Raw genomic sequence first — 24,689 nt, forward strand, 5'->3', positions numbered from 1 at the left:
TGAAGAGTATACAGTCCATTATGTTCCATTACATACTTGCCCAAATTTGATGTCTGGAAATCTATTGACTTTTTCTGTGCTTACAAATGTCCTTAAGATGCATTCCTGCAGTATACAGTATGATATATAATAACTCTCAGATTGGTCTGTCTCTTGAGTAGCAATTCATCCTCAACACTTAATTTGAAAGTAAGTTCCCTTGAAATCAGAGGGACTTTGTTTCTAGTGAGTGTATTTAGGAAAGTTGCCAATCGCATAAAGAGCTTCAGATTACTGTAATGTTGTCTAAAGCATACAAAATATGTATGTTTGTATTGGCTGTGTTAAGGAAATGCTACTCATACTTGTTCATAGAATGAACTTGTATGCTAAATGTGTTCTTCCTGGGGTCTTTATTACTCTTTTGTTGCCTTTCCATCCTGTGGGATGCAGCTGCCCTTGATCTTGGTACTGTTTTGATCATTCATATGCAAAGCCACATTGTCTGTAACATTCTGAAAATGAGGCTTGATGGTGTTATTTGCAAAGTAATTTCACATAAATATTTGGACTGTAGTTCTTTTTAAATGTGGACTGTTTACTGTGTGAAAATAGTATAATTATAATTTGCAGACTTTTTGCCTGGAGCTGAAGGGACAGATGCATATGATTAAGTTTCAACTGGCCTGTTATTGTAATGTAGATGTTTTCAGGGTTGGGAGGTTTTTTTTTTTTTTAAAGGAAGCATGGGTTTAAAAAAGAGAGAGAGAGAGAGAGAGAGAGGGAAGAGTGTTACAGAAAAACACTCAATTTCAGCCTGTTCTATTTTTCCATTTTTTCCCCAGTGGCACTTCTCCATTAGCTTGTCTGAATGCAATGCTTCATACTAACACTCGTGTTGGTGATGGGACATTCTTCAAAATTCCTGGCAAGGCAGGACTCTACGCACTCAAAGTAAGTCGCATTTTTATAAATGCAAGTACACAAAACCATGAAGATCATTTCATGTAAATCTTAGTGAAATGTAAAAGTAAACCAATTGAATTAGGGGAGGCTGAACAAAGAAAAGATCTGAACATTCTTTCTAACTGTGTTCAGATTTCACTTCAAACTTCTTATGCTGCAGTGAAACACTGCTTGTTTTCTGACAATAAGAGTATGTATGTATCTTGAATCTTATTTTATTTTTAAGTGCTTAGCCGAGTTAAAATGCTATCTTCTCAAAGCTTAGAAAAGTTATTTTGTTTTATAAGCAGTAACCTCAAGAGGGTCACTGATGTTCTTAAGACATATTGGATAAGATTTGTTTAAAATTAAAAGAATATTTGTGAATGTTGTATTTAGGGAGCTTTTACATTACATATTACAATCTTCCCTTCCTAAGGAACTGAAATTTTAAAGCCATGATTCAAACAATGACTTTATATATGAGGAATAGAATTCCTTCCTGAGTTTCTTAATGAAATTCATTTATTTGATAACTGGTGTGTGAAAGAGAAAAGAGGGGCTGGGCAAAAGGTGGTGGTGGGGAGGATAAATTGATAAATTTTGAAATTGATACCATGGGGCTGTGATGTGCAGCAATCAACATGGTTATTTTTTCCCTGTGAATTAAAAATATGGCCTCTTTTGATACCATGTAACAGAATTCAGAGGCAGTTTTCTTGATCCATTCATGGTATATTTAGGCTTGTTTAGATTTTGGACAGGGTTTTTTCTTTTTTAGACATTCACTTTCATGTGAATCCCAAGTTGTTGTGGAATTCAAGTAATGGCCAGTGACAAAAGAGGAACACTAGAAAGATATGAAATACATGTATAACTTTCTAGAGAAATATACACGGTGACTTGACAGAGCAGCTCTTTTTGTTTCTCAAATTGTCAGCAGTCATATCTTACTTTGTAAGAGGGATTTATAGAAATCAGCAGATTCATTTTTGAAATGTGGCAAACATCATGACCGTGTGCTTCTTTATATGCAGAAGGAAGACTCTACATGCCCAGCAGATGGAACGTTGGATTTAAGTTGTGAATCTGAGTTGGATGCTACTGAAATGGCTGAAACAAACAGCAATGGTGAAGAAAATGGAGGTAGTTTGTTTGGATGTAGTTTTATCGAAGTACTTACATGCTGGTTGAATTATACATAATTGTTTTGGTTCATTTGTCACATTTTTCATTTACAGTTGTTATTCCCCTGTATGTGATAATGCCTAAGAGGGGTGTGTTTGTGTGTGTGTTTGTGTGTGTCTTTAAATACCCTGGTTCAGTTATTATTAGTGAAGAACTAATTAGTGGCAAATCTTATTAGTGAGTTTGGAAATCATGACATATAAAATGATGAATTTGGGTTTCGTGCTTCAGGCCCATCTTTTTGACAGCATGTTATTAAACCTTCCCTTTGGAAATGGGAGGGAAAGGGAATTTGGTATCAATTTTCTACCATTTCCAAGATTCCAGAGAAGTCCTACAGTTTGCAAATTAGATGGATAGTTCAAGGTAACAGTAATCATTCTGGACAGTATTCCATTGATTTGTTTGCATTCATCCCTTGCTTCTTAAAAATGAAAGTCAATTTAAGTTTTCCCCCCTTTGCCTTCAATGGTGTGGAGACACTAAATTTCTCAATAATGACATCCACCTAAAATAGTCAAAGTATAGATTAAGTAACTTAAGGACTGCCTGATCACGAAGATCTTTGGGGGAGTCTCTGTTAGTGACCCCTCCCCATGGCTCAGATGCATGGCTTGTATCCTCTAGAAACTGTGCATTCAGTATTGAGGGCTCAACTCTGTGGAACTCTTTCCAGGCTAATAATAAACAGGCCCCCTCCCTGTTTTACTTTGGGTGCTTGACAAAGTTCTTTCTGTTTCAGCAGACATTTTAATTAGGTTTTCTGTTTTTATTATTAATTTTAAGTGATCTTATCCATTGTATGCTTTTTAATTTTTATGTACACTACTTAGAAACTTTGGTAATTAAGCAGAAAATAAATAGGGGAAAGTAGTGCACAGAAAGATCATAAGTCCACTGGTGGAAGCTTTGCACAGGAGAGTTAAAGGTTTAGTATGTGAATTTGACAGTTAAGGGGGAAAAGAAAGTTAATCAAGAGTCTACCTTCCTTCTGATAGACTAAAAGGTTGACCAGGGGAGGGGAGTGAGAATATTGTATAAAAGTTGAGCCAGAGGGAAGATAGAGAGTGGAAGAAAAGAGAGAAAGGGCTGAAATGTCTTAAGAGAGTTGGAACACTGGAAAGTATTAGAGAGTATGGCTTAGCGCTACAACAGGAAGGACCCCTGAGAAGACCACAAAGGAAGCCAGAAGTCAAACCAACTGATGTAAATTGATAGGTGTGGGCTTGATTAGGGAATCAACCTAGAAAAGGTATAGCAGGATGGCTTTATCTCAGTTTATTTTTCTGTTTGCTCTTAAGGGTGATAATAGCTCAAACAGTATAATTAGCTTTAAAACCAGTTTCTCAAAAACAGTTTAATTTTATGCCTTACTAAAACTTTTAAGTAAAAGCATAGTTTGCATTGGAAAAAAAATTGGTCTGATACCTGTTATTCACCCCATGCCTTAATAGCCATACCACTCTACTGAATATATAGGCAGTTGGTTGGACCGGTTAAAGTCCAGAAGGTTAAAGGGCTGTTTAGTCAAGGCAGGAAGAGAAAATTAGAGATATTAACTTGGTGGCAATGGTGAAGTTAAGATTGGCCCATTTGCTTTTCTTACTTCCCACTTACAGTGCAGGATACACCAGTGGTGTCATATTGTTAAACTCCCACCAGCCTCAGCCAACATGCTCAGTAGTCAGGGATAATAGGAGTTGTACTCCAGCAATATCTGGCGGGCCAAAGGTTCCCCATCCCTGGTGTAAATGGATATTCTGGTGTTATGAACTTCTGCTTCTTCCAGAATCCTGCAACTTTTTTGGCAATAGCAGTGGGTAAATGAGGAGCAGACAATGTGAATGGTTAGCTAAAAGGATTTGAAATAGTAATAAATGAGAATGGTTAAACCACTAATAGACAAATGGTGGGTGTAGGGTTGTGGGCAGTTTCTGTGACTCTTTTTATTCTTGTAGCCTTAAGGACTCATGTTAAAAGAGTAAAAATCAAAGCTTTTTAAAAAATCAAGCCTGGATATATCCTATTTGTGGTCAACTTTGTCTTAAATAGCTAACAAATTGTTCGCCTCTTCCTTGACTTCAAACAAATCATACCATGTAAGTCAGTAGTTTTTCTAACTTTTTGTCTTCAAGACATTCTTTTCACATTTGTTTTTTCTGTTGAGGAATCCATGCATGTTGCAGAGGACTCTGGAAAGGTTCAAGGGCATACACTCAGACCATATGGAGCACTGACAAGTTCTTTCAGGCCTCACCATGGTAGAGTATGAATTGTTCACACTAAGACACACCCAGAATTCCCCTGCATCAAGTATATTACAGGGCAAGACTTCTAACTGTAGGCAAGCTGTTTTAAAAGGAAATGTGTTGATCAGTATTAACTGAAGAGGTGCAAAGGAACTCCAGGGTTCCTTGAAACTCAGTTGTATAACTTCTGATACAAGGGAATGCTTTTCTACCTATAACGTGGTGTGAGCCATAAGACTTCAGATGTGGCAGCTGTTTTGATCTTGGCAGTTCTTTTAATTTCATATTTGTAAATTCAGGTCAGTGCTTTCCAGAACACTGTTTAGCCTAATGGCATAACTTTCTTCCTCCAACTTGTGACGTTGTTAATTCTTGTTCAAATAGAGATGAGAATGCCTTGAGAAGCAAATACAGTTTTACAAAAGTGGAAGTTCTCTTGTAGTGCACAACACACACATTTTCTCTCCTCCCACCCATGTATTCCTTCAGTCACTGGCTAACCTTTTCTTCAGGGTTTTTGTAGTGCTCCATGTCATGCCTGCTAAGATATGAAACTGCTTCCACAAAACAGTGGCTCTTCTGTGACGAGAGGTTGTTTTTTTTTGACAAGAGGTGGACTGTCACAGACACTAGTAGAATAGTTTACTTGAGTCTCTTATGACACGACAGATACTCTCCCCCATGGCATTTTTAGTTCAGCAGAGGGTGAGTACTTGCTTCTTTAAGACAAAAATATTGTAGCCATTTAGCAAGGAAAACAAATAGGGGAAAAATATTTTTTTTGTAAAACTGAATATGGAGACTATTTATTCCTTGTCTTCAGGTGTGATGTGTGCATAACTCCAGTTACTTTTTTTAAATGGAAGGGGAGGAAACAAGCTTTCTCCCCTGCAGCAAGTCTATACCCACAGCAGCAAAGCTTTTATCTTCTCACATTTGGTGCAATTATCACATTTCTAGTTTAGATTTGGAGCTAGTATTAAGGGTGAAGTTATTCCCATTGCTCTGCAACCGCAACTTTTGTAATAGCTAATCTTATTTTAAACATATTTGTGCTAGATGGTTGGGTTTTAAATGTGGGGGAAAGTGATTTCACATCCCCATTCACCATGGAATTTCATTAGCCAACTGCTTTCTTCAGCATAACCATGTCTCACAGGTTTATTGTGAAGATAAAATGAAAGAAGCCCCACAAATGCTATCCAGAGCTTCTTGGTGAAAGAGTTGGATACAAATGTAATAAATAACATAATTTCAGTGCATTGTTTTAAACACCTTGTTAGTCTCATAAAAGAATCCTCCCTCCTTTTTGTGCCATTTTGATGAAACTTTGTATATGAAGGAGAGCTACAAGGCATTCACACTGAATTCTAGATTTCAGACCTGTTTGACCTGGGAGACCAGGGTTCGAATCCCATATAGCCATTGTATGCCCCGGCTGTGGGCTTTCAGGTTTCAGAGATACCAAGGAAACGATAAGGCAGATTCAGGTTTGCTTACAAGGAGTGTTTATTGAGTAACTTACAGCGTGCGTACCCAATGGATCAGACTGCAAGTTCCTGCCCAAACTGTTGACCAGTCTGAACAATCAAACTGGGCATCAAAGGTGATTATATAGCAAGCATCACAATGATCTTTGAAGCCTCCTAGCATTTGATTGATTGTCTTGTTTTTGCAAAATCAAAATGATAAGGCATTGTGCTGATTAGCACTACTGACAAGCAGAACATCTTGGAGCTACTTTTCCTGGCAGTACATCAGACCACTCCCTGGCAATGCAAGCTTGTTAGCCCCTCAGATACCAGGTGTGCTATGAGCTAAGTTGATGGTACATTGACCGTTCGTTGACCTATCTTCGAAGCTACTAGGAAGAAGCTAAAAGCTAAAGAATGGCAAGGCTCGGCTGGAGGGGATACAGACCTCCATGGCTAAAATATCGACTTGAAGGCAGTACATTTACATTTTGTAAATCTGATTATAGATCAGGATCCAAAGAGCTGCATAGTTAATGCTGTATGCCCAGGGAACTTTAAATATGAGCAGCCCCCAATGTAACAAAACAATACACTTTTGAAACAGGGCACTTTCGATGACTTCCCAGGAGGATCGCTCCGCCTGTGCTGCCTCTGGGACGGGCTCCCGTCTTGGTGGAAACTTTTTCAGTTTTAAAACCAGTCAGAAGGGCTTTTTGACTGGGGAAAATTTCTTCCGGATAAGGAAGAAACGTAGAGATTTTCCACAGAGCTTTGTTGTGTTTGTTGGAGGCTGGAATTCTGTGAAAGAAGGTCTTCCAGCAGCTCGGACGGAGCTAGGATTTCCAACCAGCTCAACTGATTAAGTGAGCCTTTTTTTTTCTTCAAAGAAAAATGGATTAACAGGCAAGCATTCTCCTGTCTTTGCTCATTATTTTGTTATCAATACAGCTAAAGAGATTTGTCAAAGAACCAGCAATTAAGAAATCCTGGGTGAGTCATAGCTTTCTCTTTTATTCACGGAGCTAAGGGGAAGAAAATAGAAATAGTTTATCTTTATTTTTATTGCAAAAAGCTGGCATGGAATTCAGCATTATAAAGATTACAAACGGCTGAGGGGTTTCTAATTTAAAGAGAAATTTTTTTTTTGATTTATAAGACTTTTGAGTAATATATGTCTGGGACTATTTTTTCCGGTTTACTTTTTTTTTTTTTTGACGAATCTGCTCATTCTTCCTGCTACTAATTATTTGGATGCTGTGAATTAAAGTTGTTTTGGCACTTTTGGACATACAAGAGATAAGGCAGTTCATCTTGTCTAGAGGGTGACGTCAGCTGGCTTGAAAGATTAACTCCTTTGTAACTGGATAAAGAAATAAACTGTTCTTTGCTTGGGACATTGGAAATTGAAGGGATTGTGGGTTTTTTTGGTTCTAAGAATGACAATCAAGAAGGTGGTTGAGATCATGGATGTACAAGAAGGGACTTTCTCTTTAGATATGTTTCAGAAAATAATGAATGAGATTAAGCTAACAAAACAAGAACTCAGACATAACAGACAAGTGATGATAAGTGAATTTGGCGAAATGAGACAGGAGCTGAAAGAAATTCAGGATTCTATGAGAAAGGAGAACAAAGATAAATTTGGAAAATTAAAAAAGGATGAAAGAAAAATTAAACGGAAGGTTTAAGCCCTGGAGATTGGATTAAATATGGTCTTGGAAAAAGATTTGGATTTCCTGGCTGTGATGGATCCTGGAGACAAATATTACTGTTTGGAATTCAGCGCTGTCCCTGAAGGAATTGGTGAAGAGATTGGAGATAAAGATATCATCGATTCAAAAAAATTCATGGACTGGAAGGATTTGATGGAACTTGAAATGGAGAAAGTTTACAGAATTAATTCCTGTTTTGTGACAATGAAAAACCCTTCAAGAGATGTGCTAGTGCATTCTGTAAAAAAGAGGAACAGAGATGTGGTTCTGCAACAATACTTCAGTGATACGTTCGGAAATGATGGCAAGAAAATATTTGTGATGAAGGAAATCCCTATCAGACTCTTATTATATGACTATGACAGCAAGATTATTGGGTGCGTAAAGATGGAAGATGGAATCAACACGGATAAAGGAAGAAGAGCGATTTGAAATTACTGGATTTAATAGTCTTGAAGAGTTGGATTAATTGACATGTCTATCTAGAAAAAAATTGATGGACATATATCTCAAGGATTGGAAACTTCTCTTTGACTTTTTGTAGAAGAATAAAATGATATGATGTTAATGAGATTTGATACCAACTAAGATAACTGCTGGAGGAAGGTGATTTCATAATTTATCAAGAGACAGGTTTGTTATATATTATAGACCTATAGCTGAACTACGACAAATCGGAAGTCAATAGTTTTTTTTTTGTTTGTTTGTTTCTTTTTATTGTGTTAGTTTTGATTTGTGTTTTTCTTTTTGTATTGTCTTGATTTTGAAAATTTGAATAAAAATTAATTGAAAAAAAAAAAGAAACAGAGAGCACTTTCAAAAGCAGTTTTGTGATACAGCATGGCTGCGCCTAATATTTAAAAGGGAGGGGGGAGTAAAAAAATCCCATTCAGGTAGCTCTCTGGATCCCCACAACATAATCCACATCATTTATTTATTCATAAAAGTATAAAACACCATCAAAACAGTACAAAATATTATTGTTGTTGTTGTTATTGTTATTATTTACATTTGTATACCGCCCCATAGCCGAAGTTCTCTGGGCAGTTTACAACAATTAAAAACATTAAAAACAAATATACAAATTAAAAAACACTTTTTTTAAAAAACAATTTAAAAACACATGCTAAAATGCCTGGGAGAAGAGGAAAGTCTTGACCTGGCGCCGAAAAGATAACAGTGTTGGCGCCAGGCACACCTCGTCAGAGAGATCATTCCATAATTTGGGGGCCACCACTGAGAAAGCCCTCTCCCTTGTTGCCATCCTCCAAGCTTCCCTCAGAGTAGGCACCGTGGTTGAGCATAGTGTATGGGTGGGTTCGTGTTAGGAGAGGTGTTCCATCAGGTATTGTGGTTCCAAGCCGTGTAAGGCTTTATAGGTTAAAACCAGCACTTTGAATCGAGCTCGGAAACATACAGGCAGCCAATGCAAGCGGGCCAGAATCGGTTTTATATGTTCTAACTGTCTGGTCCCTGTTACCAATCTGGCCGCTGCATTTTGCACAAGTTGCAGTTTCCAAACCGTCTTCAAAGGCAGCCCCACATAGAGTGCATTGCAGTACTCTCACTTGGAGGTTACCAGAGCATGGACAACTAAAGCCAGGTTATAACTGGCCAGATAGGGGCGTAGCTGGGCCACCAACCGAAGTTGGTAGAAGGCACTCCGGGCCACCGAGGCTACCTGAGCCCAAGTGACAGAGGTGGTTCTAGGGGAACCCCTAAGCTACGAACCTGCTCTTTCAGGGGGAGTGCAACCCCATCCAGGGCAGGTTGAACATCCACCATCCAGTCAGAAGAACCACCCAGTCAGAAGAACCACCCACTAGCAGCATCTCAATCTTGTCTGGATTGAGCCTCAGTTTATTAGCCCTCATCCGGTCCATTGTCGCAGCCAGGCACTGGTTCAGCACACTGACAGCCTCACCTGATGAAGATGAAAAGGAGAAATAGAGCTGCGTGTCATCAGCATACTGATGGCAGTGCACTTCAAAGCTCCGGATGACCGCACCCAACGGTTTCATGTAGATGTTGAACAGCACAGGGGACAGAACTGACCCCTGCGGAACCCCATACTGGAGAGTCCAGGGTGCCGAGCAATGCTCCCCAAGCACCACCTTCTGGAGCCGACCCGCCAAGTAGGAGCAGAACCACTGCCATACAGTCCCTGCAGCTCCCAACTCAGCCAGTCTCCCCAGAAGGATACCATGGTCAATGGTATCGAAAGCTGCTGAGAGATCAAGGAGAATCAACAGAGTCACACTCCCCCTGTCTCTCTTCCGACAGGGGTCATCATACAGGGCGATCAAGGCTGTTTCTGTGCCAAAATGAGGCCTGAAACCCGACTGAAACGGATCCAAATAATCGGTCTCATCCAAGAGTGTCTGGATTGACTGAAGTAATTGGCTAATCAAAAAAGTTTTAAACAGCTGCCTAGGTCTGTCAACATAAAAAAAATCTTCAAGAGATACCTGAAAGTTAAAAGTGAGGGTGCTCACTGTGGGTGATGGCCTAGAATTTCACCATAAACCACCATTGATAAATACATTGCGTTAGAGCAGGGATAGTCAATGTGGTGCCTTCTCCAGATACTGTTGGACTCAAATTCCCATCAGTTCCAGCCAGCATGGCTGATGATGATGGGAAGTGGAGTCAAACAATGTCTAGAAGTCACCATATTAGCTACTCTTGTGTTAGAGTATGCCAGGGGAGGATGACACCACTGCCTTCACTCCCAGCAGCTTATCTCTTTCCAATATAATTCCCAACCCATATTTACACTGCACAGACATTGAAGCGAGTTTATAGGTTATCTGCTAATAACTTGCTCATTTTAAAATCCATTGTCCTTTTTTGTACTACAGAAGTATTGTTCTGCTGCATTGGTTTCTTTTAACATAACCATGTCATTGTAAAGATATATCCATCTTATTTTTCCCCAAGGGGCACTTGAGTGTTGTTAATTAAGCTGTTTCATAGCGTCCATGAAATAGCTGCATAGTTTGTTGAGAGCCTCTTGTTGGTCCCAGATGCATATATCTGTTTGACTGTACTAGAGTCTATTTCCCTGGTTACTTTTTCTTTCTCTTTTAAAAAGAGTCAAGCTGACTGTCTAGAGAAAAACTGTTCTGATTTTGCAAGTTAGGCTCTAGAGATCAGTGATTTAGGTGACAACTTGATGTATATGTGTTGACAGTACATGGCCATTTATGTCAATATGCTTATAGATCTGTGTCACCCAGAGAAAAAGTATTGAGTTTCTAAGATATTTTAAGATGTTTAAATTTGCATTCTGTTTCTAAGGGTGTATTTTGTACAAGGCTACAATCCTTGGCACACTTACCTGGGATTAACCCAGTAGGACATACTTCTGAGTAGGGGTTGTATTCAACAAAGTCTTACTCAGAGCAGACCCACTGAAATTAATAAACGTAAGTTAGGCATGTCTGTTAGCTTCAGTTGGTTTACTCTCAGTAGGCTAGCACTGAATGCCACCCAGGTATGTATAAAAATTGCATGATCATTTTCTAGGAATATGAGTATATGTTTCCTGCTTGAGATAAATGAAGCATAGGAAAAAATATTAATATGTGCTTGGTAACACCCCCACTTGTGGACAGTTTTTCCCCTCTTACAGCCTCAAAGGAAGGCAATGGTAAACCCCCTCTGAATACCACTTACCATGAAAACCCTGTTCATAGGGTCGCCATAAGTCAGAATCAACTTGAAGACAGTCCATTTCCCTTTTTGTACTACAAATGAAGGAAAATGCATTTTCCAATCTTATGTGTGGTTTGAAATTGAAAAAAAGTCTACTATTACATTTATTTTAAAGGAGGGAATGGTTCAAGCTTCTATATATCACACACAATTTGCATATTCATTTGAAGCTAGCACCTCCGTGTTTTCTCCCAAGTTGTTGTTGTTCTTCTTCTTCTTCTTCTGGCAGGGTTTTTTGAACATATGAAAAAGAGCTTGGTTGAGACTATGATGGAGAAAGATTAGAGCATATTTTGCTTTTTTGCATTGGCATGTATTTTTAGTTACAACCTTTTTGTCTGCCCCGATAAATTTTCCAGTAACGCTAGCTGCTGCTGATGTTAGAACACTTACTGATATAAATCACACATTTTGGATTATAGAGGGTTTAAAAAACAAAAAACCACATCAAAACATAGAGATTTATATTGCCTATTATTTTTCTTCTAGAAAATAAGCATTCCATACATTACTATTTTTTCTTTACTTTTATTTTTTGATCACAATTAAATATTGTGGTTGAGAGCCAACTCCACATGATACTGGAAGCTTGTGACCAGATTTCCAGGAATCTTTTGCTTTACTTCAGAGCAGGTATGAGAGATTACTAATTTGATTGGGGAAGTAGCACTGAAAGAAGTGGCATTAAATACCCCCCAAGCTATTTTGTTGATTCCCCTATTCAGGGTGAAATACAAGTACCTAATAGTAGGTTCTGTGGAATGATCTAGATTGGGTAAATGGCAGAGAGGGGAAGGGTTAAAGCATACCATCTCCCAGTGCTTCTTCCTTGATCAAATGAGACACTTAATAAGAACATAAGGAGACTCTGCTCAATCAGGCCAGTGGCCCATCTGGTAAAGCATCCTGTTCTCTCAGTGGCCATTCAGATGCCTATGGGAAGCCCACAAGAAGGAGCAGAGTACAACAACTCTTTCCCCACTTGTGATTCCCAGCAGTTGGCATCCAGAAGCATACCAGTGTGGAGGCAGAACATCCTGCAGCTGCTTTGAAGAAAAGAAAAATGTAGGTACATATCTCCTATCCTGGAGATTGGTTCTGATAGTCAGGGCCACTGCCACCTGCCTCTCTTATGCTGCTGCTGGTGGTGGTGGCGGTGACGGTAGTAATAGTAGTAGTAGCAGTAATACCCCACCCTTCCTACCAAAGGACCCTAGTTCACATACCAAACTGTCTTCTCATGGAAGAGAGTGGGTAGCACCTACATGTATAAAACCTTTTTTGACTCATGTACTTTGTATACAAATAATGTATGCAACACCCATAAAGAAGAAGAGGATATCAGCAGGCTTGAAGAACCTCCAATATTTGCTGTTACATTTAAAAAATCTTCAGGAAAGAACCCTAAGGGGGCAAAACCTCCAATGTAGCCCAGTGAAAACTGAACATGTTTTATTTATTATTAAATTTGTATCCAACCTTTTCTCCAAGGAGCTCAAGGCAGCATATAAGCATGGTTCTCCCCCTTCTGATTTTATCCTCATAACAACACTGTGGCATCCTTGCTCACTTTAAAGGGCAATACCCTGATTTGCCAGGCCTTTACCCCCAACGGGTAACACCTTATAACTACCACTAGTTTCGCTGCCACCAGGACCTTTACCTTAGGTCGAAATACACCTTAGGAATAAGAGGCTTTGTGTATGAACTTTACTGTTATATTATATACTTTCTGTAGAGTAACCAAGCACCAGACATGGGATGATGAAAACAAGTTATTTGTTAATAAAGTAGATAAATATAATAACATAAGGAGCCCTTAATGCTACACTGTTCTATCTATCTTTAAACCTAGCCCCTCATTATCTCTGACACTGTCCTACTCTCTGTATCCCCTTATCACTCATAGATCCAGCCTATCCTCTCATAATCAGAACCCTATCTTCTCATTAGTTTGTTCCCTATCAAGCACTCATATATGAACAGTGATCCCACATTCTCTTAGCCAATCACATGCAGCATTCACCAACATTCCATCTCACTTACTCCCCCTTCCATCAGTCACTACTTACCGTAAACAGCAATATCAAACATATATACACAGATATCATCACAGTAGGTTAGGCTGAGAGCCTGTGACTGGCCCACGGTCAGCCAGTGAGCTTCATGGCCTAGTGGCATTTTGAACCCTGGACTCCTAAGGTTCCAGTCCAACACTCTAACCACACTATTGATTGGATACAAAATGCTGACTGACTGTTGGAGGGGGAAAAACAGAAAACTGAGACAGAGATAGAGTGTGATGCCCTGGATTAGGCAATGGATGATTGGCTGGAACAGGAGCAACTCTACATTGCAACATTTTGCTGCAGGTTCCAGTTGTATATCCTAAAGTCATTATGAGATCTGTTGCCATTAGGTTGTGTAAGGATATAGAGAACCAGAATAGCTATGCCAACATATATATTTTTGTAGCGTTTGGATGACTCCTCGACTTCCAGATTGTGCCAAGCTTATAAGAATATAAGAAAAGCCTTGCTGAATCAGGCCAGTGGCCCATCTAGTCCAGCATCCTGGTCTCACAGTGGCCAGCCAGAAGCCTGTGGAAAGTCCGCAAGCAGGATCTGAGTGCAACAGCATTCTCCCCACTTAAGTTGCCCAGCAACTGATATTCAGAAAAATACTGCTTTGAACAGTGGAGGCAGATCATAGCCATCATGGCTAGTAGCCAATGATAGCCTTATCCTTCATGAATTTGTCCAGTCCTCTTTTAAAGCAATCCAAATTATCAGTTCTTTTGTGAAGAAACTGGCCAGTATCACAAGAAAATAATGGTTCATGATAATTGGTCCCTGATGACAGTTTCATATGTTCAGGTCATCAAATGATGGCTGCTTTTACTACAGAAAAAAATGTGACTCATTCTTTGGTGTGTTTCGGAGTATATTGGGTGTGTACCCAAAACAGGGAATATTGGTCATAAAGTAATGAGAATTACTGCTGTTCAAGCTCAAACCATTTTAATCCATTCCATTTAACTTCTGTGATTTAAATTTTTAATTAAACTAAGTACAAATCATGGAGAAGTGGGATATAACTTTACTTTTTACCCTTGCTGGGCTCCCGCAATGATACTTGCTTCCAATTAAGTGGGGACAGAACTGCAACCTATGAGAGCCAGTGTGGTGTAGTGGTTAAGATGCTGGACTACGACCTGGGAGACCAGGATTCGAATCCCCACATAGCCATGAAGCTCACTGGGTGACTTTGGGCCAGTCACTGCCTCTCAGCCTCAGAGAAAATCCTATTTAAAGGGTCACCATAAGTTGGGGTCGACTTGAAGGCAGTCCATGACCATGTAGAACTGCAACCTTAGGGCCAAACTAGATATTACTTTTTAATTGTGTGATTGGCAACCATGCCAGGGGATTTTAAAATTGAATTCTATGCATTAGTTACCATGTGGGGGACATTTTCATTGGAATTGTGGCTGGGGATGGGAGGGTTAAACCATCCTCTCCCAGAGAAACTCACCAGTATACCTAATATGGTTGCTAACCATGTAGCGAAAGTAACTTTGACTCTTAGTGGCCCAGTGCAGGTGCAATGTGGCTTCCTGGCAAATAGATGATTCTAAAATTGTAAGCAAACGCTGAGTGTATTCCTCTCTTCCTCACTTTTCTGGAACAATCTCTCCCTTACCCCTCACCTTCACAGCATTAACTATGGTTCTGCATTACATTCAGTTTCCCTCTAGTTTCCAACCCATTTCAAGCCATGCTTTTAGTTTTGGTTTACATGAAACATGCTTTCTGAAAGAGTACATGAAATGTGAAACCATGGTTAACTCTGGGGGAGAGGAGAGGAGAGAAAGTGCATAGTCATAAGACTTGCTCCCAATTTGCAAATCGTGGTTTGCTAGGAGAAGACTTGCATCAGATCAGTGACTTGTCCCATCTTTCAAATATTCACATTAAGAGAGATGCTTAAAGTAAATACTGTAATATTCATTTTACATGTATTAAGAGGCTGAAAGAAAGCAACATCCTTTTATCTGACATACCATTCCCATCCATTGAGAATTAATCCAATAGTTAAATAAAACAATGCATGTGTCGTATACAATATTTACAAAGCAGACTCAGATGGCTCCTTAGAAACTATAATCACGTTATGCAATTTTAAATTACAAATTGTTACAAATATAGGGTAGTTAGTTCCTTTATGTATTTGAGCAAGTAAATATCCTTTTATCATGGGGAAAATTAGCTACAATGAAGCTGATATATAAAATTCTGCACAAATTTAAATCATTTGTTGGCCATTTCGTTTTTGGCAATCACAGTGAGCTAGATCTTTTAAGCGTTATAAAGTGAATCATATTGGGATAAGTGAGATATGTGCTTCTCATAACAACAACAAAACTGCTTTGAAAAAGCCCTACTTCATCTTGGATCTGGAGCTGAACTTTGCTTGGGGAATCCAATGCTTCATATGTTGAGTATTGGAGGATAGTCCCAACTGTCCCCATTGACTAGTCGGAGAAATTAAAAAATGGCTACAACATTTTCCCCTTCTTGACAGAATTGGGTGAAATCTGGGTCATGAAGCTTGTCAAACTTTAGACAAATAGGTGCAGGAGGTTCAGTGCTAGGTATCTTTAAAGTTAAGGTTTTTTGGGGGGACTTGCCTATAACTTTTTTTTGTAGAATTGCATGAAATTTGCAGGCAAAGTAGAGAAGAAGGGAACCTACAAATTTGAGACACATAGGTACACAAAAGCTATGCACATTTAAAGTGAACTGATCTTGCCACGCTGCCTCTGCCTCTCCTCCCAGAAACTGCCTTTGGAGCAATACGAGCTTTGTCATGCCGCTGCTTCATTCTTGAAGGAGTGGATGACACTTTATTGACATATGAAAGTGTGTACTAATGTAGTGCTGATTACAATATAACACTCTGTGAATGTGTGTCTGTATAGCACAGTCACGTACAGATAGTTTCAAACAGCTACAGTAGTATTCACAGAGACCTTAAAAATACTGGAAATCAAAGGAAGCTACTTTTATGTGGAATAGGGGTGAAGGGAAGTGACTTGGAATTCACTCCCACAAGAAGCAGGGGATCTGTTAAGGATCACTGAGGTATTCCCTGAAATGCTATATCTTTTTGGGAAGTGGGGTAGGATAAGAAATATATTTTTCCCATGTACCTTATAAAGTATTTAAATTTATATATGTATGCATATATTATAGGTATTTGATTTATTTGTTGTATTACCCTTCAATAATATAATCAGGGCACTATTAGGGAACTGGCCATATTTCAGTGGTACAATGGATGTTCTGCATGCAGAAGGTCCCAGGATCGATCCCTGATATCTCCAGGTAAAAGGGTTCTGGGCACCAGGTAAAAGGAAAAGCTCTGTCTCAGACGCTGAAGAGCTGCTGCTAGCTAGAGTAGACAGTAGTGGGCTAGACAGGCCAATGGGCTCATTCAGTTTCAGATAGATTTATACTCCATAAGACAACATATAGGAAGTACTCTTAACACTTTTGAGTGCTGTGCAAATTCTATTTATCATCAGATTTCTAGTTACATGGGGGCATGCTTTTGAGACTTCTGTTCTTTATCAGCCCTCTCTCACAAGATTTAGAACCGTATTTGCCCTTTGATTTAGGAACTTGAACCCTGAGCATTTACTTTATGTGATGCTGTCCATTTTCCTCCTGGCTGTGCTGTAACATTAACCTTCTGGGTCAAGGGATCTCTTAAGGTTGTTAAATTCTATTATCCTATTAAGTTCTATTTTGTTTCCACACGATGATGGGCCAACCTTCATGTTTTGCTTCTTGGATTGGTGGTTTTTCTCCTTATCACATTCACTTTAGTTTTGAACTTTACTGCAGAGAGCAGAGTACATTTTCAAATTATAGTGAAAGACATTTCACAGATGTTAATTTGTATGTATCAAGGCATTCACTGAATTTAGCATGTGTTGGCAGCACACAATTTGAAATTTATGTCTTGACAAAACTGTGTTTTGTGTGATTTCATTGCAAGTGGCCATGCAGATGCTGTTTGTAGATAGAGGCCTATATTCTGCTTGGAACAAAAAAAAAGTTCAGGCTCATTTAGGCAAGTCTGTAGTTCCCCTGAGTTAACATTAGGCATGTCTGTTTGAATGGATGTCCATGGTTGCATCTTACTTAGCAGTTGGCCACATTCTTCCAGAAACAATCTTGCAGGTATTCCATGTTCTCTACAATTAAACTACTTTCTCACATGGCAGATCAACCCAGAGATTTTCCTTCTTGGGCTAATTCTGAGTTCTCAAAATTAAATTAAAATTTGCAGACTGGCTTTCCTCTATTCTCAGTGCTTTATTTTATTTTTGTATTCTTAGTTTGTACTAAGCAAGCACCTGAAGAAGTGTCTTCCATTCGGGACTCAAGCCTCACCAATGCACCAATGCAAAGCAAGCTAGTGTCTTCCTTCCAACAGCACACCAAAAAGGCACTTAAACAGGTAAGCTAATATTGACTTTGCCATCAGTCAGATTTCTTGTGATGGTGGTTTGAAGTTATGATTTATTTATTTATTTGAAAGATTTTACGTTACTGTAGCTACTCTTATTGCCAACCTTGCTTATCATCTGTCTGGCACTGATGTGCCAAATGAGTTCTGATCTGGTTTGGGTCTGGAGACTGGTGCACCACCAGTTAAACCATTGCTCAGTAGGGGTTCTGCTTTGCCTTCAGCAACAAAGTGCCAGATAATAAAACATTTATGGAAATATTGTTAAACAACTCACAAAAAAAGCATATGGGTGGGTCAGGTTCCTGGACAACCCATTATACCCTATGGAAAAGGCACAGGGAAGTGTGTGTGCTGCCTCTAGAAATAATTCTGAATCTTTGAATAATGTGAGCCTGCTTTTCACTTTGAGGCTTGTGGTGTTAGGAGAGCAATAGCTGAAAACATTACAGAGGGGTCTGAAATATGAGATGAAGCCATACAAGGTATGGGGAGGAAGTATTAGGCATTAGGCAAGACAAAATCACCTGCAGGAGAAATCCATAAATGCAATTACAGATACCTTGTTAACATAAAAATTCAGGAGAGAACTGCAACTGCAAATACTTGTATGTGAGATAAGTGCATACAGTAAAGAAATCAATGAAAAATTGTTTAATTTTAAAATGATTATGCTTGTCTGAAATGATTATTATTACAGATCTCAGCAAATAATCTTTTTCCCATACACACAAATATTGAACATTTAAGTCAATGTGTTGTGTTTTGGCCTAAGGAGTTTCCCCCTTTCCCCACCCATTTCCTCTTGCACTCCAGGTATTCATTACTACCAGATACAGGCAGCTGGATTTGATTTAATACAAAACTGTAAATCCTGTCTGATAGGTGAATGAACTTTAAGCAGCAATTTTTGTTCAGAAAATTGCTGTTGGGAGTTAGTTCTCCTACTGTATATCCACTCTTCAGACTTTCTATTGGTTTTATGGACATATAATGTGCTTCCATTCCCCTGCAAATAGCCTACAGTGCCTCTGAATACACAGAAATGTTAAGCAATTGTATGTGACACTCACCACCTGATATTAACTTACTGGATCTGTTCTGCAATAACAGGAGCTGAACCTTTAACATGTTCTGGGAATAAACTGCTTACGTTGTAAAGTGCCAAAAGCAATGTGAAGTTGACTCTTCTTTTTTTTACTTTAACATATGGATTCCTTGCAATATAGTATCTTTGAAGGAATTCAGAGTGACCTTTTCCATTCAGTATGTCAAACAAAGGTAAACTCAGGTGTTCACAGTAGTGATACTTGTTGGATGTTGGATCTGGCGCAAGCAGATGCCCAGGATGCAGAACAGTATAGTGACAGGCTAGATGCCAGTTGAAGGTATGAGCTGGACAAGCAATAAGTTTTAAGAGTTACTTTACTGACAATATATCACAGCTCTCTCTCTCTACAAACTCCTCGACCCCCACACTCACAAGTGTCTGCTGGCCCTCTATATAGATAAGGCCAGCTGCCCGAGCCTAGGTTGCTTAGCAACGTGTCCTTGAAGATGGCTCGAGCTCTGCCAACTTTCGCTTCTAAGTCACGTAGCTCACTTGTGGAAATTTAACCTCTGCTTTCTCGGTTTAATAGCCAACAATCCCCCACCTTAAATTTCCACATTCAGCCAGTTACATTTCTCTTCCATTTACATGTGTTACATTTTACATGTCATTACATTTACATCATTTGGTTTTACAGCCATTACATTTCATTAGAATCTCAGCATCATTTTTATTACATACATTTATTACAGCAATTATTCTTCATGATTCCCATCATCCCACTTTCGCTGTCATACCTACTTCATTTATCAGTTTTAAGAACTTGTCTTCACTTAGTGGTTTTGTCATAACGTCAGCCAGCATATCAGCAGTGTTACAATAAGTTAATTCCACAAACCCTTGTTTAATCATTTCTCTGACATGGTGATATTTGATGCTGATATGCTTGGTTCTCTTGGTGTGTGCTTCTGACTGAGCTAGCTTAATGCAGGTCTGATTGTCCTCATATATTTTGATTGGTTTGTCTATGCCTTTTCCAATTTCAAACAGTAGATGGTCGAACCAGGTAAGTTCGTTACAAACCAGAGACAACGCTATATATTCAGCTTCTGAACTCGATGTAGCCACTATAGTTTGCCTCTTACTGCACCAATCAATCACTGAATCATATAATAGAATGACAACACCAGTAGTAGACTTGCGGCTACTGGGATCGCCAGCATGATCCGCATCTACATAGCAGCACATACTCCCGTGTTTACTGCTGGACAACACTAGACCTTTACTGCTAGTACCTTGCAAATACCTCAGGACTCGTTTTATTCCTTGCCAATCTGTCTCAGTAGGCTGTTCTACTTTTCGACTTAAGATGCTAACAGCATTACAAATGTCAGGGCTTGTTACCTTAACAAGATATTGCAACTGTCCTATGATGTGTCTGTACCTAGCAGGGTTTTCACAAGCTGTCTCTGTGGTTTCTTGTTGAAATTATGTTGTCATGGGAGTCCCTACTGCCTTACATTCAGACATCCCACATTCTGCTAGTATTTGTTTTATCTTTCCTTCCTGTTTTAACACGAAACTCCCGTCTGAACCCCGTATGACCTCTGTACCTAAATAATGACTTACAGGTCCCAAACTTTTCGTTACCTTTTTTCAATTAATTTTTATTCTAATTTTCAAAACCAAAATAATACAAAAAGAAAACAACACAAATCAATAACTAATACAATACTAAAAAAAAATACATATATATAAAAATATTGACTTCCGATTTGTCATAGTTCAGCTATAAATCTATAATATATAACAAACCTATCTCTTAATAGATTATAAAATCACCTTCCTCCAGCGGTTATCTTAGTTGGTTTCAAATCTCATTAACATCATATCATTTTAATATTCCACAAAAAGTCAAAGAGAAGTTTCCAATCCTTGAGATATATATCAATCAATTTTTTTCTAAATAAACATGCCATTTAATCCGGCTCATCAAATCTACTAAATCCAGTAATTTCAAAACACTATAATTCAACTATAAATCTATAATATGTAACAGACCTATCTCTTAATAGATTATAAAATCACCTTCCTCCAACAGTTATCTTAGTTGGTTTCAAATCTCATTAACATCATATCATTTTAATCTTCCACAAGAAGTCAAAGAGAAGTTTCCAATCCTTGAGATATATGTCAATCATTTTTTTTTTCTAAATAAACATGCCAATTAATCCAACTCATCAAATCTACTAAGTCCAGTGATTTTAAATCGCTCTTCTGTCATTATCCATATTGGGTCCATCTTCCATCTTCCATCTTTACGCACCCGAAAATCTTGCTGTCATAGTCATATAATAAAAGTCTGGTAGGAATTTCCTCCATCACAGATATTTTCTTGCCATCAAATCCAAACATATCACTAAAGTATTGTTGCAAAGCCGCATCTCTGTTCCTCTTTTCCACATGATACACTAGTACATCTCTTGAAGGTTTTTCCATTGACACAAGACAGGGATTAATTCTGTTAACTTTCTCCATTTCAAGTTCCATCAAATCCTTCCAGTCCAAGAATTTTTTTGAACCGATAATATCTTTATCTCCAATCTCTTCAATTCCTTCAGGGACTGCAGAACATCATCTAATTTTTCGTTCCAACAGCGCGCACTCTGGCGCAGACCATAAAGGGATTTCTGTAACTTGCAAACTAGACCTGGCTGTGTTTCACATCCGGGAGGCTGTTCCATATAGATTTCTTCTTTTAACTCCCCATGTAAAAACGCCGTGCCGATGTCATAGTGGCTTACATGCATGTTTTCTATGGCAGCTATTTTTAGCAAAACCCTGATTGACTCATGTTTCACCACGGGAGCGAAAACTGCATCGTAGTCCGTCCCGAATTGCTGTGTAAAGCCCTTAGCTACTAGGCGTGCCCTATACCTTTGTATCTGTCCTGTACTCGACCGCTTATGTTTAAATATCCATTTACACCCTATAGCTTTCTTCCCTGGGGGCAGAGATACTAGCGTCCATGTGCCATTTTTTCGCATTGCTTCCAGCTCCTCTTTCATCGCTGCATGCCCTTCATTCTGTTCGACTATGGGTAATTGTTTTATATCCCCGAGGCTTGAGGGCTCTTTGTCCTGCTTTGTTTTATTAGCCACAACATCAGCATCAATCACTGGTGTCTGTGCTTTCACTGACTGCGTTAGGTTAATCCCTATTGAACCTCTATGTGCCCTGTCTGTGTCTTTACTGAGGACTCTCAGCTGCATATAGAACAGTGACTTCTTTACTATCCCTTTCATGAATATTTTTTCTCCTCTCATAATATGCACTGAACCCCTTTTGAACATTACAATGAACCCCATTTCATTGAGTTTCGACACAGCCATAATGTTGCTTTCAATGTCAGGAATAAACAGCACATCTGTCATTATTGTATTAAAACCTGCTAATTTCACTGTTCCTCTACTTTTGATAAGTTTCTTAGATCCATCAGCCATTATCACATGATCCTCTACGTCACAAAATGTATGAAACATGGATTTATCTTTGATTATACTATTTGTTGCCCCACTGTCAATTGCCCATAAATCATCACAGTTATTTCCCTGCTCATTGTTAATACATTGCTTATTCTTACTAGCATAGATCACCTGTACACATGGTTTTCTTCCTCTTTCTCTTCTTCTTGCTTCACAATTCCTTTGAAGATGTTGCTTGGAACCACAAAAATAACATGCCCTTTGTCCATACAGTCTCTCTTGTGCAGCTTTGTTGTTCTGCTTTTCCACGTTGTGTTTAGACTCAGTCTTTTCCTGCTTTGCCATTTCCTGCCTCCTTTGAAATTCTTGTAAAAGTTTGCCTTCTATATAATCCATATTGAGATTTGCATCGTCCATTGCTTCCAAAGAGCTCACCAGACTATCATAACTTGAATCTAGTGAAGCTAATGTGATATACACTTTTTGCGTTTGAGAATGTTCAATTTCACGTTCTGACAACTCAGTAAACAGTCTGTTTATTTCCACCAAATGCTCTGACATGGTTGTATCTCCAGATAAGCGCATCTGATACAATCTTCTGGCAAGATATATTTTAGAACTGGCAGTCTTTTTCACATGAATATTTCTTAAAGTTTCCCAGGTTTCCTTTGCCGTTGTTGCATCAAGCACGTGCAGTAAGTGAGAATCATCAATAGCAAGAACAATTAACGCCTTTGCCCTCTCATCCAGCCTTCTCCAATCTGCTGGAATTGGCACCCCGGCGGGTGGGTCTTCTGCGATAGCTTTCCACAGGTCTTCTTTCACTAGAAAAGCCTGCATTCTCTGTTTCCAAGTGCCATAATTTTTCCCTGTCAGCCTTTCCAAGGGAATCCCGGCCGATAACGTAACAGACATACTTTCACTTTTCACAGTTCACCGCCTTTGTAATTAGAGCTTCTCACCTCTGTCCTTCAGTCAGGTTTTTTTTTTCCCACGGCTCTCTCACAGCTTACAGCTCAGCTTTCGGTTTCTCCATCTCTTCACACGCTTGTCCTCTTTACTCCTCTTTTGGCTTTTCTTCGGACATCCATCTGCGCATCGAAACCATCCTCTGCTACCACTTGTTGGATGTTGGATCTGGCGCAAGCAGATGCCCAGGATGCAGAACAGTATAGTGACAGGCTAGATGCCAGTTGAAGGTATGAGCCGGACAAGCAATAAGTTTTAAGAGTTACTTTACTGACAATATATCACAGCTCTCTCTCTACAAACTCCTCGACCCCCACACTCACAAGTGTCTGCTGGCCCTCTATATAGATAAGGCCAGCTGCCCGAGCCTAGGTTGCTTAGCAACGTGTCCTTGAAGATGGCTCGAGCTCTGCCAACTTTCGCTTCTAAGTCACGTAGCTCACTTGTGGAAATTTAACCTCTGCTTTCTCGGTTTAATAGCCAACAATATTTATGTTTGCTTTTTAAAAACAGTGCTAAATAGGGGCAAAGGTATCAGGAGACATGGTGATTAAGACCTTGATCTACCTCTTTATAGTCTTGTAGTCCCTGTCACCAGCTCCTCTGTTGTTGTAGTTGTCTTCACAGTAGGAATGGAGAAGAATTTCATTTGATTCACATTTTTGAGCAAACTGACCTAATATGTATGTACCAGCCTAATACACAAATTGGAACATAATTCTTCAGATTTTGTACTTTTCAGAATTTTTGTGATATAGCTTTTACCTCAAAAAAATATACCAAAATGCATATTTTAGCCCAAAATAGTTGAGAAATGTGTACATTGAGATAAAATATATATTTAATGCATATTTTGTGATAAAGTATGTATTTAAATACATATTTAAATATAAAATTCCATATAGACTCTAAAAATGAATACATTACAGATTAATGTGGAAATGGGTCAGAATGGATTGATGAATAAACACATGAAAAATGGATAAGGACAGGAAAAAGACTTGGTCCATCTCTACTTCACAGATAATTGTCTTTGAAACACTGCAGCCAGCACTTAGAGTGTTGACTTAGACCTCAGTTGAAGTCCATGCCCATCCATAAAGCTCATTGGATAGTCTTGGGCTGGCTACTGTCTCTCAGCCTAATCTATTTCTTGGGGCTGCTATGAAGATAACATGGAGTAGCCCATGAAGTAATCACCCTGAACTCCTTTGAAAAAGGGTGGGCACTTATAAACAAATGTTGCCCTAGTTAGCCTGGCCAGTTAGTTGCTCGAGCTGGCCTCTAAACATCACAAGGACGAAGGTACAGGTAAGTGGCAGACAACAGTTCCTTCACTAGTCCTTGATCCTAGAAAGAGGGATGGGGAGAAAGAATGGTGA

General features: G+C 39.0%; 1 protein-coding gene across 6 annotated transcripts in view; it reads left to right on the plus strand.

Annotated features, from left to right (window-relative positions):
- Positions 1-24,689, plus strand: part of ASXL3 (ASXL transcriptional regulator 3) — a 197,348-nt gene that overhangs the window by 111,605 nt on the left and 61,054 nt on the right. For 5 of the 6 annotated variants that reach the window (XM_061598056.1, XM_061598065.1, XM_061598049.1 and 2 more), the window contains 3 exons: positions 825-933; positions 1,962-2,070; positions 17,672-17,793. In XM_061598056.1, the coding sequence (XP_061454040.1) occupies positions 825-933; positions 1,962-2,070; positions 17,672-17,793 (340 nt within the window). The remainder of the gene's footprint in view (positions 1-824; positions 934-1,961; positions 2,071-17,671; positions 17,794-24,689) is intronic. The other variant, XM_061598085.1, reaches the window with a different exon arrangement.

Source organism: Rhineura floridana, chromosome 1 (genome assembly GCF_030035675.1).
Source record: "Rhineura floridana isolate rRhiFlo1 chromosome 1, rRhiFlo1.hap2, whole genome shotgun sequence".
In the NCBI taxonomy this organism is placed as follows: domain Eukaryota; kingdom Metazoa; phylum Chordata; class Lepidosauria; order Squamata; family Rhineuridae; genus Rhineura; species Rhineura floridana.